General features: G+C 35.8%; 2 protein-coding genes across 2 annotated transcripts; one reads left to right on the forward strand and one right to left on the reverse strand.

The window, feature by feature from the left end:
- Positions 1–2214: 2214 nt before the first annotated feature.
- Positions 2215–4090, reverse strand: LOC107092532. Its single transcript, XM_015387057.1, has 6 exons — positions 3959–4090; positions 3479–3799; positions 3289–3389; positions 3157–3204; positions 2841–2951; positions 2215–2734 (listed from the first exon to the last, which is right to left on the reverse strand). The coding sequence occupies exons 1-6, from the start codon at positions 4008–4010 to the stop codon at positions 2681–2683; spliced, it is 687 nt and encodes a 228-aa protein (XP_015242543.1). The 5' UTR covers positions 4011–4090; the 3' UTR covers positions 2215–2680.
- Positions 4091–7343: 3253 nt separating this feature from the next.
- LOC107092540 (ER lumen protein-retaining receptor 2) lies at positions 7344–13192 on the forward strand. The gene is made up of 5 exons (XM_015387071.1): positions 7344–7611; positions 9881–9981; positions 10067–10225; positions 10329–10581; positions 12598–13192. The coding sequence occupies exons 1-5, from the start codon at positions 7521–7523 to the stop codon at positions 12630–12632; spliced, it is 639 nt and encodes a 212-aa protein (XP_015242557.1). The 5' UTR covers positions 7344–7520; the 3' UTR covers positions 12633–13192.
- Positions 13193–13550: the final 358 nt, after the last annotated feature.

Here is a 13550-nt window from a genome sequence, read left to right on the forward strand (position 1 = left end):
AAGTCATTTAGAACGTTTTAGAGCCAAAACAGTAGTGTATAGGATAAGAACTCATGCTCTTCCTCAACACTGAAGTCCTCAGACATTTTTCTTTCGTTGTTTCTTTCTTTGCACAGGTAAACAGCACATTTCTTCTTCTACGCTTGCATTATCGGCAGAGCAGACGCTGAATGCGCCTACTATACAGGATATACTGCTCAAAAAAGGAAAACAATATAATAATCCTTGATATTTTGGTATGACTGAAAATTAGGTTGATTTCTTTGCTGTAGCATTCATTTATAGAATTTCTCACTTTTTCTAGAGTTTTTTAGGGAATCATCTTTTTTTCTTAAAGGTATTGTGGAGGATTTTTGTGAATTTAGACCTGACCTTTCCACCTTAAAAAGAAATGCAATTGCACAACCCTTTACCCGTTTCTGAGGGGGAACGCCTATTCAATGTGTGCGAGAGCATGCCTGTTTCTCCTCGTGCACGCTCTGTTTAAAAGTTGCTGTTCTCTAAGCTCATACAAGTTTACCGTGCCCAAATGTCCGCTCGCTAAATCCCTCTATCACTATAGACAGAAGGGACTATATAGTGGAATTTATAGTGAATAGGTTAACTTACAGTTCGGACAGATGATCAATGCTTTTTTCTCCCCTTTGGTCGCGTAACTCCTCCGTCGCGCAGTGACTGCGCCATCTTTGTTACTAGTTGCTGCTGTGATTTCAAATCCCATAATGCTTTGCGAGGAGAGCTCTTTCCGCGCAAAGCATTCCTGGATATACCTGCCTCTTCTGAGGCCCTTCTTCTCATAAATTACTTCATAGAAACTTTTTCTCTTTCGAGAAAAATAACTTTGGTGGAAAAAGGCGAGCTTCAATGACTGACTGAAACCGTAGCTCACCACAGATATATGCCTAAAAGTGTGCATGTGCAGAAAAAGGTGGCTAATGGGTTGAGCATGTAGGACAGCCTTACGTAAACATATCACCAGAATGACTGACAATTAGGAGGACCAGTTATTTAAATGATCCACCCGGAAATAAAAGATCATCCTTTAATTCGAATAACACCTTTGATGTCATTTTGCTTGTAAAGCACAGCAAATTAATACAATAAATTGTTTTTGTAAAACCCCATTGACTAGGACACATTTTAATTATAACAAGCATTAAAAACTTTTATATTAAACAATTATTCCTTTATGCCAAATTTCTTAAAACAATTTTAAAGATATTTGTTGTTGCAAAAATGCCATTTTTTCTTTTTCGAAGAAATTAATTTCCAAAACTCTTTTAAAACTAAGTCTGTTATGTGTTGCAGAAAACTGGTTTGTTCTTTTAGTTCAGGCGTATTTTTCATCTAAATATCGCAAAAATAAAATTCAAGTTGCCTAAGTAATAAACAAATAACCAATACAGATACTTAAATAGAAAAAAATCAGCCATTGTCTAAAAAAATCTTATAGCATTTTGCTAGCATACTGCAGCGGTGAAGATTTAATCACCACAGCATGCTTAATGGCACTATAGGCTGGTGTATTTAACTTCCAGCCTGAGATGATGACCACTGGATATGATAAAAGATTGTTACACTATAGATAAAAGTAACTTTTCCTAACAAAGTAACACATTTTACCATTTACATAAAAACTATTCAGCCTAATACTTAATATATCTTTAACAATAGATTATACACCAAACTGAAAAGGTATTGAGCTGTTTACTGTTGGTGGTAGCCTAATATTAAAACATTAAAGTTATTGAGGATGATAATTTATTAAATGGTAGAATTAGAGAAGGGTTAGTTGGTACAGTCAATAACTGAAGTTATCCAAACTTTATTTGTCCTTCAGATTAGGACAACTTATTCTAAAGGACTCCTCAGAGAGTAAAACATAACACCACTAGAATGTGGAGCAGTAGAGACATATTCTCTGTGGTGATCAATTAGTCTTAATCTCTGTCTATGTAAGGATTGTGTCAGTTTTAAAGTTAGGTGCTGAGGAGAATAACAGTGTTAATAAGTTTCAAGGCAAATGATCCAATACTTTTGGCAACAGGGTGTTCTTTTTTTTTAGTGGGTAATAAGACTCAGAGTCTCACAAAATGAGCATAAAGAAAGAAAAGAGACTTCAAAAGAAATCTGGGTGTTTGAATCAATACCTTGAAATTCAGTCTTGAGCAAGAATCTTTAAAAAATTTATTTTAATAATTTTTTTTTAAATTGCTCTACAAAAAGGCTTCTTGGCCCTACCAGTGCTTATCACATCTTAGGAGCTATACTCTACTCTATTCCTCATGTTTTCCTAATGTTGCTGTTTAAAACCAGCGATCAGATATGCATGCCCTTTTTAGAACTTAATATTTTATTAAGAATAATCCATATTAATATTTCACATTTAGTCCACCTTCTGTCATGCAGAAACTCCCCCAGTTACAACTCAGAAACAAACTTGCAGGGACTAGTTGATCGGAGCAGAAAGTGTAAACAGGCCTGCACAGAAAGATGGTCAATGATAAGCCGCTAAGAACCCTGACTTAGAACCCTTACTGTGCAGAAAATGTTTCTCTCATTTCACTGGCAAGCTTGAGCAAAAAAACGAACCAGTGTACTGACTTATTCATCATTCCTTTTGAGTCAGACATGTTTCATAGCTTTGCGATATCCTCCTGAAGCAGTTTTTAGATCAACCTCAGACATTTTGATAGATGTCGTCAGTAGTTATGATACCATCCTCACTTGCTGCCTGAAAGACATTAAGAGTTGTTGTTCTTTACTTAATGCAACAGCAGAAGTAAATGCAATCTATTTGTTGAGAAACTGCGAACCCAAAGTGCTGCAACATATTATACCTCAACTTGGGAGTTGTTTCCTCTTGTACTTGGTTTCCTTTTGCTCAGGTTCACCCTGCTGTGGAGTTCTTGCACCACGTCTCTGAACTGTGTTTTCTTCTTTAAGCTATTCTGTTGGAAATTGTTCAGAATGAACAATAAATCAGATATTCAGTATTTGGAAAGTGTTACTATTATGGTGTTTGTGACACCTTGTCTGAACAGGAATTTGCAGCCCCTGTATTTCAGTTTCCTCTTTTTGCTCTTAAGGGCTTTAACCCCTGTTAGAAAGCAGCTAACACCACAGAATAGAGAAAAAAAGAAACACTTAAATTACCGTTTCGGTTTTAGATGTCCTTTTGCAAAATTTCAGGTTAAAGCCTTGCTGAAATAGAAAAAATGAAGTTTATTGCAACCTTTTTTGTCTTGCTCTGTATGCATGATCACTTCACACATATTCATAATTTACCTTCCTTACAACAATAAGTGTCACTATAGACACGCAATAGATGGCCAGGAGGGTAAATGAGAACCACAGAAGAAATTTTTTCACCATTGCTGTGACCGATGCTGAAACATAAAAAAAACTTGTTTATCTTATTCATATCAGCAGAAACACTGTGAGATATTTCTTATTTTCCAAGTTACTCTCCCCTTACCTTCCACTATCAGAGTTGTTCCCTCACATACAAATGGCAGGTCGCAGTCCCCTGTTCCTTCTTTTGTTGCAGCGCATAGGTAGATCCCAGTGTCGCTGACATTAAGAGAATTAATTTCTAAAGAGCCTCCATTCCGATTGTACTTTGCATTACGTATAAGAAGCTGGTGAGAACCTTCTTTAACAAAAAACCATTCAAACTTTAGGCTTTCAGGTGATTTTTTTGGCTTAACACAACAACTTAAAACAGCTTTTTGTCCTGCAGTTTTCCATATTTCCTTCGTCGATGGAGAAAAGCAGCTGTCTGATTTTTGTGTGCTTCCTAGAATATAGACCAGTAAATAGCCTTTGATTAGTCTTTCAGAACAGATGCAGAATTGCTGCCAAACTAACGTTTTTTTTTTAATGGATTGCCAAGCTACTAATTTGAAAATGTGAATCAGTATGTATGTTGTTAACCCAAAAAGTGCCCATTTCTTACCTGTATCGACCAGATGAACTAGCAGGAGAGGCAGCCAAACCAGAGGCTTCATGTCGGTAGCTTAACAGCTTGTGAGTGATCTTATGATTTCCTGTCTGAGGTGATGATAAATGACTGACAACATGGGAAGAAGATTGTACTGAACTTCCTCAATGCTAACTTCCTTATTTTCCTCTACATAACAAATGAATGCTGACATCTTAAGTTAACTTGTAGATCCATTAATGAGCACCAAAAAATATTCACACCCAATTTCAGTTTGTCATTTTCCAATGTTACAACCACTAATTCAAAGAATTGTATTTGAATTTCAGATGTGGATACAAAAGTATACAAAAATCTTAAAGTAAGAGTAGCACATTTTTTACTCAAGTAGAAATTGAAAGTACAATACAATACAAGTAAGGACTTGTACAAGTAAGTCCCAAGTCCCTCAATACAAGTAAATACTCAAGTAAAAGTAATGAAGTACCTGGTAAACTGGCGACTTAAGTACTGAGTAAGAGTTGGCATGTAAAATCTGATTTAATGTTTGAACTTATGTAAGCACACAGAGGTATATGGAGATTCTGGTATTTTAGAATATACCATAAAGATACTTATAAATTACGTGATTGCAAAAAAACAAATTAGGGAGAAGAAACTATTTTTCAAATCTTTTTTTTACCATCATATCTACTGAGTACAGTAAATAACACCTACTCCTAAAAGCTTTTTTTTTAAGTACAGTAATTGTTAAACTTTATAGGAATTACCAATATGAAACACTGGATAAATGTGGATGGGAAGGAGCCGGTACATTCTTTGCTTACTTTCTTTTAAAAGTGCACCGTGCATATTTATTCATCTTTATAAGAAAATAGTTTGCAGAATCACCATTTGGTGCAATCACAATGACGTGGTCTGTTGCCTGTTATGTATAAGCTTTGTATGTTGAAAGGTTGAATATTTTGCCAATTTTTTTATGTGAAATCATTCAAGCTCTGTCCGATTGTTTGGAGAGGGTCCGTTAACAGCATTTTTAAAGAACTGTGCAGATTTCCTGTTGAATAAGGGTTGACTGGTTCATTCTAACACATTTTAGACGTAGACAAAGTTTATTGTAATCTTGTATATATAGAGTGTTTACAAAATGAAATCTTGATGCATACAGATTTTCAACAGTGAGTGAGCAGCTTACATCAGTGAAATGAACATTTCCATTTATAAAGTGCAAGAGTGATCAAGAATGTCATAGTTTTCAGCATACTAGGCGGAATATTTTGAAGAAATTCTTGCAGATTGTCAAAGGGCAGTAGCAGTCGTTGCCTTTACAGTGCAGCCTTCTTGGAGAAAAGCCTACCTTGTTAAAGGTAAGGATCTTCACAGCATGATTATTTTATTTTCCAGCAAGATATTTCGTGATGAGCATAGTTTATTCGTATTACTCTGCAGTGAAAGTTTTTCACCTCTTTGTATTTTTAAATAAAGTCAAAAGAATAATTTCATCTGACAAGGGTACTGTCTTCTACTTATGTGTATTTGTCTCCTCATCCTTTTTATCAACTCTACATCTTTAATTTCCTTGCTAAAGAAAAACATTTTCATGGGGCAATAATACTACCATGTTTCAGTATGGGCATTTTATGTTTAAATGATTTGCTGTGTAGGGTTTTCTATGCACTTTTTCATTTTGCATCTAGTAAGTTCCACAGGACCTTCTTACACATATTTGTTGTGACCACTGCATGGCTTGTTACTGCCAACCATTTTAATGGCTTTCTTTAAAAATGTCATCTCTCTTTTCACTCATCCATAAATAAAATATATCTAATATTAACCTGGAGTTGTCCTTTGGTCAGACTCTTCTGTATTGTTGACCTCGACTCTCTTCAGGACTTACTATGAGCTGCTGGCATACCTTTATGATAAATGCTGTCCTTGTTTGTTTTGTCAGTTTAAGTAAACTTCCTTGTCCATGGTTGTACAGAGAATATTTTTATATATCAGTAGACTGTTTTATTTATAAGTGCCTTCTAAGACACTTGGTTGTATTAATTTCACTTGATTTTATTCTGGTGTATTTGAGTAAAAGGTGGCTCTTGTAAATAAATGCCACAGCCTTTAGATATTTATTTGTAAAAAAAAAAAAAACAACATGAAAATTTTCTTTTATTCTTCAAAATAATAACCTTATGCAAAAACGTTCTTGTTCTCAAAAGAGTGGAAAAATGAGCAAAAATGTGAATTTGCTTTGAAAAAAGCATTTAGTGCTGTCAGAGTTCACAAATTGTAAGGTTTAATAGCATACTGGAAGAGGGATTTTATTTTACTGACTGCTTCTGCAGTCTAGTTGCACTCCATTTTCAAACATGCTATAATGCTTGTGCGTTGTGTGGAGAGGTTTTAGATAATTTGTTTAAAAGAATAATAATTCTAATTTACTTGTACTCATCGTCTTCTGCTTTTCCGGGACCGAGGGAAGCAGTCGCAGCAGAGACTCCTAGACTTCCCACTACCCAGATACCTCTTCCAGCTCTAATTGAGGAAGCCTGGGTCGCTCCCAGGCCAGCCGAGAGGCATAGCCCCTCCAGTATGTCCTTGTGTCATTTTCTTTTTCCACGTGGATCTCGCTCTTTTTTGCCTTTTCATGTCCCTCCATTGTCACACAAACTTTCCCCTTGCGTTTTTCCACTTCCTCACCGCCTCGGTAGTATCCAGACCCACAACTACTTTGTGATTGTCCCTCTTGCGTTTTGGCGTGGAATACCATAGTGCAGACCACGCTTCAAAATTGGGCATACATAAAAAATATCTGCGTCATACCTGCAACAATCTCACTGCGACACACTGCTGCATGAGTAGAACCTGCCCTTAAGGGTGTGCTCTGTCACCCTGCAGCTTGTGATCTGGGTCATGTTCCAGATATCATGTCCATAAGTGAGGGTAAAATCGTAGACTGACAGGTAAATTGAGAGCTTAACCATTTTGCTCATCTCTCTCTTCACTATAACTGTCCTTATTATAGCAACAGATCTGTCCATTAATCCCCCACTCCATTGCTGACTTAATGATGAATAACTATGCTATAATACTGCTACTAATTATAGTTTACTGTCAACTCAAAATAGCAAGGTTAGTACAATTATGTTTAGATGATTTTTTTCTTAATACAATTTTAGGTACTTTGAAATAAATTAAGAAAGTTAAATCTCTATATACCATATTTACTATCATGCAAAAATCATTTTCGAGTACATAAATACTTGCCTTCACTTGTTGTCCCTCTCCTCAAAGTTCCCTCCTCTGGACCGTTCAATTTCTTTAGGCGGGGGGGATCCGTGACGCCAATCACGTTTTTGCCCAATCACCGGCGGTGTTTTCGTTATCAGCCCGCCCCCTTCCACGTCGACCTGCACCTTCGCCATATTTTCGACCCTCAGATCCCGCAGATTTGTGTCCCCCTCCAAGTAACCAGGATAACCTTTAGAGGGTACCAGGACGGGTCCATCTGTGCCGGAATAAACAGCCCATCCTTCTCTAGTTTAGCAGCTGGGTTTGCTTGTATTTCCGCTCTGCAACAATGAACATCTTCAGACTGACAGGAGACCTCTCTCATCTGGCTGCTATCATCATCCTGCTGCTAAAGATATGGAAAACAAGGTCTTGTGCCGGTGAGCATGGGGTTTTATTATCGTTATACATCACAGTATGATGTTACTGCTTATATTATTTGTGTCTTCAGGCCAAAATGTATGTTTTTGAGCATTGATCAGCAGGCTTCTCTCAGCTAGCTAACATGCTAACGGTGCTGCTCATTCATTTAAGCTAAATTGAGAGCTAACTGTTAGTAGATAAAGACTGCTGTTTGAAATTAAATACCTTCACAAAACAGCTCACATAATGCCTTGGTTTCTGTTCGTTTAAAGACAGATATTAAAGCTCGGTCAATGTTTGGTGTTGTAACGTATTATCAGTGCTATTTGCTGAGGTTTCAATAATGGTTTGATCTCCTGAGAGCTGTGGACCGTTAGGTCTCTGTTGGTTTTTTAAATATGTTTATTTATTTATTATTTTTAGGTTAAGTAAAAATAATTTTTTAATAGAAACTTCCTAAGTTCCAGCAGGTGGGTTTGCCAGCTCTACACCCCCAGACATCCTGCTTTGAGGTTTGGGGATTGATTTTTTTGGTCTGCTCTCTGACGTGGCGCTCCAGGAGAAGCTAGGGAAGTTAGCAACACAAAAAAAAGTTAGCAAGGAGCTAGAGCTTTCTTTTTAAATTTACCCAACACAAGCATTTCTTGTTGTTTTGTTTTCTTTGTAAATGTCTTGTAAAGACTATATAGAGTCATAAAAAAGAGGCAAAATTGTTAACATTGGAACTACTCTGAATCCTTTAGGACTTTATTATAACTGTACTTAGAAATCTAATTCAATAAACTGAATCTATTATTTGTAGTTTAATGTAAAATAAACAAGCAAATAAATATGTTTTTTTTGTTTCAAATTTATAGTTTTTATGATTTTTAACATCTGCAATAATATCAAGTGCTATTTTTTTTTTTTTATTAAGAGTTAAAGACATATCTTTCAGAATAGTTACAGACTTTTCTATATGAAATGTTTGTTTACAATTTAACATGTGAGACTTTCTGTTGTCTCATTTTTCTCAATTTAAACAAAAAAATTTTTGTTTAGATGTATGCTGCAAAATGATTGGATTGTATGTCCTGATACAATTATTTCATTTAAAATATGATGCATTATTACAGTTTTGAGTATTGACCCAATGACATATCAACATAAGTTATGTCAATATTCTATTGATATAACTTAAAGCACAACAATCAGCAATTGTAGATATGTGAATAGTTGAGCCATAGTGTTTATTGCAATGTTGCGCTCCTATTTGGCAAATAGAAGTGCAACGTTACAAAAGTATTTACTATTGCCCCTTATAAACATGATGAGGCTAAAGAAACTGATGGTCACAGAGAAAGATGAATGCAAAAATGAAGAAGGGGAAAGTCATAATTCAATTTAACAATATTACCATGAAATGACTTTAATGTAAACATTTATTTTAGGGTTTAATTACTAACTTGTATTTGTTAAAGCTCTGTCTTTTACCCTCAATCGTGCCTTCAGTTTGTTGTTGCATTACTGTTAGTATTAAACCATCAACTTAAGAAAATAACAAATCAAATAGAAAAATAATGTAACTCTCAGATGATTAACAACAGAGCCTTGTATTTATTCCACAAATGCTGATCTTAAAAGAGCACCACATTTTATAAAATATTTAATGATGTTGGGTATTCAAGGTTTTATTCATATTTTTCCATCATTCTGTGCTTCATTATGTTGTGTATGTGATGTTTTGGCTTGACTGTTAAGCCTCTTGTTCGCTATTGACAGTTTTTACCTCCAAACATGTCATTGAAATAAAAATTTTAATCTAAACTTAGTGGTGTGTCAGATTAGTCTGGTTCAGGATCCAAAATGTATTTATTTCCAGAAGAAACCTAAAATATCAGGTCCATAAATTTAAACTAAAACACCATTGCAGTCTTCAGGCTGAGGAGGGCAGTGCAGCACTTTAAAGATAACTTGTCTTCTTCCTAAAAATCTTGAAAAGAAAAAAACATCATTGTGATGAGCTTAAGCAAATTTATGTTAATATTTTTGGTTAAATTGAGATTATTTATTTAGAGTCAAACCAAAACTTCTGTTGATCTCTTTTCTTAGATATAATTAAAATCTTTTTGGTGGGATTTTCTTCTAAAGTTGCTTCTGTTTGCATAATTCAAAGTCATGTCCAGCAGATGTCAGGATACAATCATGTAACCCTGACTCTTGAGTTATTCAGACTGTATTCCAGCACTGAACCTACTGAATATCAATGTTGTATATTCTGACCTTTTTAATTTTTTTATTTTTAAGGTATCTCTGGGAAGAGCCAAATTCTCTTTGCCCTCGTGTTTACCACACGTTACCTGGATCTGCTCACCTCTTTCATCTCCCTGTACAACACGTCTATGAAGGTGAGGTAACCGCTAACTAGTCACACCGGGGCTGCATTCTTCTGCGTGTGCAATCACTGATGAGCTCATCTCTGCTACTCACCAGGTGATATACATCGGCTGTTCGTATGCCACAGTTTATCTGATCTACATGAAGTTCAGGGCTACCTACGATGGGAACCATGACAGTTTTAGGGTGGAGTTCCTGGTTGTTCCTGTTGGGGGTCTCGCTGTTCTCATCAACCATGACTTCTCTCCCCTTGAGGTTCATTTAAGCTGCTTTTTGAGGAACACACTGGTTATGCATACCTGTATATAATTATTTGTAGGAAAGAACTTTAACTGAACTCTCTTTTTGTCATCTGCAGATCCTTTGGACATTCTCCATCTACCTGGAGTCTGTGGCAATCCTTCCACAGCTCTTCATGATCAGCAAGACCGGAGAGGCAGAGACCATCACCACCCATTACTTGTTCTGCCTGGGCCTCTATAGGGCCCTCTATCTCTTCAACTGGATCTGGCGTTACTATTTTGAGGGCTTCTTCGACATGATCGCCATTGTGGCTGGCGTGGTCCAGACTGTTCTTTACTGTGACTTCTTCTACCTTTATGTTACCAAAGGTGGGTCCTGTTTTCCAGTTCTAGGCTTAATTTTTTAACTCATGTTGGTTTAAACAAGGGAATGTAAAATTTTTAACCTATCAAATGAGTTATATCATTCTATATTGTTGGTTGTGCATGAATTAAATGACTTTAAATTAGTCATTAGGTGATCAAATCTTTTGTTTTTTTATCAGACAGCCAGTCTCTGAAACATCTTTTCCTAGAAACACATTTACGAAGGATAATATTATATGCTTGCTCCCTGAATAACATCACTGTAAGATGCAGCCTTGGTTGATCAGGGGTTTTGGTTATCTAAAAGAGACTGCTATTGTCTATCCTTTGAGTCATGCCCCTGTCATATTGCAATAAATTGGCGATTTAATAACCCCAGTCCCTCACAGAGGAGTTGTTGTGCTCAGTACTTACATGCTTTGAGTTTGAGTATCCCTCCATATGTCTGAGATGTATTTACCTGTGGACAGTTCAAGACCTTCTTGGGATAGATAATCTGGTTTTTGACATCAGTCTACTGCGGAAAAAACATTAATCCACTAGGTAGCGCAGGTATAACTTGGGCAAATCTTTTAATCTTGTCTATTTTTCCCTTTTCATTCCTGTTCCTAGAAACACCAGAGACAAGTTTTCATGCACGTATTAAAGTCATTACTGATAAGAATAAGATTCACAAGGGTAAAGTTGAAAAGTATGTCACATGGTTGGTTGAAATATTTAGAAAAAACCTGGGAGCTACAAAAGGCTAGATCTATTCTAACTTGTAGTGTCACTGTACACAGAGAGGCCTGTTTTACATCAATATGGACTAAGAGCTGACCCCACTGGCTAATATTTAAAGTCTCTCAAATGAACAATATAAATACCTTTCATAGAATAGCTTTACAGTCAAACCAGATGAAGATTGAGCTTTTTAGTCACAATGACGAGAGAAACGCTTAGAGGAGGTGAAAGTAAAAACTGCCCAGACTCTATGCTTGGTGGTGATATTGAAAAGTCGGGAATCTGATTCTGAATCTGAGGGTGAATGAGATAATTTTATGGAATTTTTATTTTTTTTCTCCAGACTATATTTGCTGTTATTCAAAAGACCAAAACTTCCAATTCCTGAATTAAAAATCATTTTTGCATTAGTTTATAAATTGGTATTTTCCTCATCACCATTTTTTCATATTTAGGTGAGTTAAAAATATCTCAGAACGCATGAGATGAGCTTTGAAGGACTGGAGTTGGAGAACCTGGTTGTAATCCCTTTTAGATTGGGGTTTTCAGCAGGACTGGTACCAGAGTATCATCAGTCTTTATCTTTGGAAGATTTAGAAATGGAAGAAAATTGGAAAATCAAAAGCCAGTATCACCATTAAGTTGTTTTCAAAAGTTGAGTATATAGAGTATATAACGCCACAATGGTATATGTTTTTTTTTTCAATACGTAAATGTGTACTCAAATTCCCTTCTAAATTTACCGGAAACAAAATCTAGAAATTTTTGGCTGTTTTTAAAAAAAAATGTTTTTATTTTTTTTTTTTTTTATTATTAATGAAAGAAACATAGATGGTTGTTCTGACAAGGTAATTATCCCAAACACACAATTAAAGGGGTTTTGGAATAGATAAAATATAAAATATGTTTATATTAAGCTTGTTGAATAACTCTGACCTTAGCCACATTGGAACTAGGTGAACTTTGCTTTCAAGCCGGATCATGAAACCAACAATTTAAATGACATGGACCTTTTAACCATGCAGAATCATGATAACCATGCCTATGGCGAGTACTGACACTATAAGCCGTTCTTTCCCGATAAACACTTTTATCGTTGGATATTTCCACCTGTTTGTTTCTGTGTTTTCAATTTTAATGTCATTCTAAGGGATTTTAAGTTTCACTTTTGTTGTCTTTTTCCTCTTTGCTTTTAGATTATACGGTTTAAACAACACTGGATTCTAAATCTAGAAAGGTTTGCTGATGGTTTCTAAATTACCGTATGTTCTTCTATCTCTGTTTTCCTTCCCCTAGTGTTGAAAGGTAAGAAGTTGAGCCTGCCAGCATAAAGGCGGACAGGAGGAGACGGCAGCTCCCAGCAGACTCAGGGGGTGCAGAGATGGCGTAGTGGATTCTCATGAGCGTCAGCAACAGATGCCTGAAACAGTCGACTATCGGGGGGAATAAAAACACTAGTCTTCTTGATGATTGCTCATGGAACTGGTAATGCCAACAAAAAAACAGGGCTGAACAAAGATCATCACCTTTTGGATTTCTGTGTTCAGCATCTTGCCTTAAACTTCTTTTCATTGCTGTTTCAAATAGGATGCATTATTTCTTTTATTTTTTTTTCCCTCTCTCTCTCTCTAAATGTGAGGTGTATACCCTTGTTTTCTTTTTTTATGTCACAAAAGGTAGGCTCTAAGTACCTTGTATGACTTTAACTTGGTAAGAAAATGCACAAAATGTACAGTCTTATTAAAGAGTGAGATGAAGCATAATGTATCTGAGTGCCTGAGGAGGATTATGTCCATTTTCTCACAGTATTTTTATTCTTTTTTCCTCATTTATCTAAAATTCTTCGGATCATTTTTTTTTTTAGTTAACTAATACATACTTTGAGAAAGAGGCCAACATCGGAAGATTTATTATTATTATTTTTTTTTTTTTACAAATTTCTCTTGAGACAAAAGTAAACATTTTATCAGGTTAGACATCTATAGATTTCACAGCTTTTTGAGGAAAACATGTGGATGGATTTTGACTATAAATGTACTGATTGGAGGAATTAAGTGCCAGCAATCATTTTGGCACATCAGTATTTTCAAATGGTGCTTGTTCTGTTTAAAATAAATCTGCATTATCGCATTTCCGGAGCAGATGGCTGATACCTTGTTTTAGCCGTTATTGCACTCCAATAACAAACTCATGAACACCTTCCAATGGTTACTTGTCAGTTTTTTTTCCAAACCGGACACTGGGTCGAA

Source organism: Cyprinodon variegatus, unplaced genomic scaffold (genome assembly GCF_000732505.1).
Source record: "Cyprinodon variegatus isolate N-32 unplaced genomic scaffold, C_variegatus-1.0 Scaffold384, whole genome shotgun sequence".
NCBI lineage: Eukaryota > Metazoa > Chordata > Actinopteri > Cyprinodontiformes > Cyprinodontidae > Cyprinodon > Cyprinodon variegatus.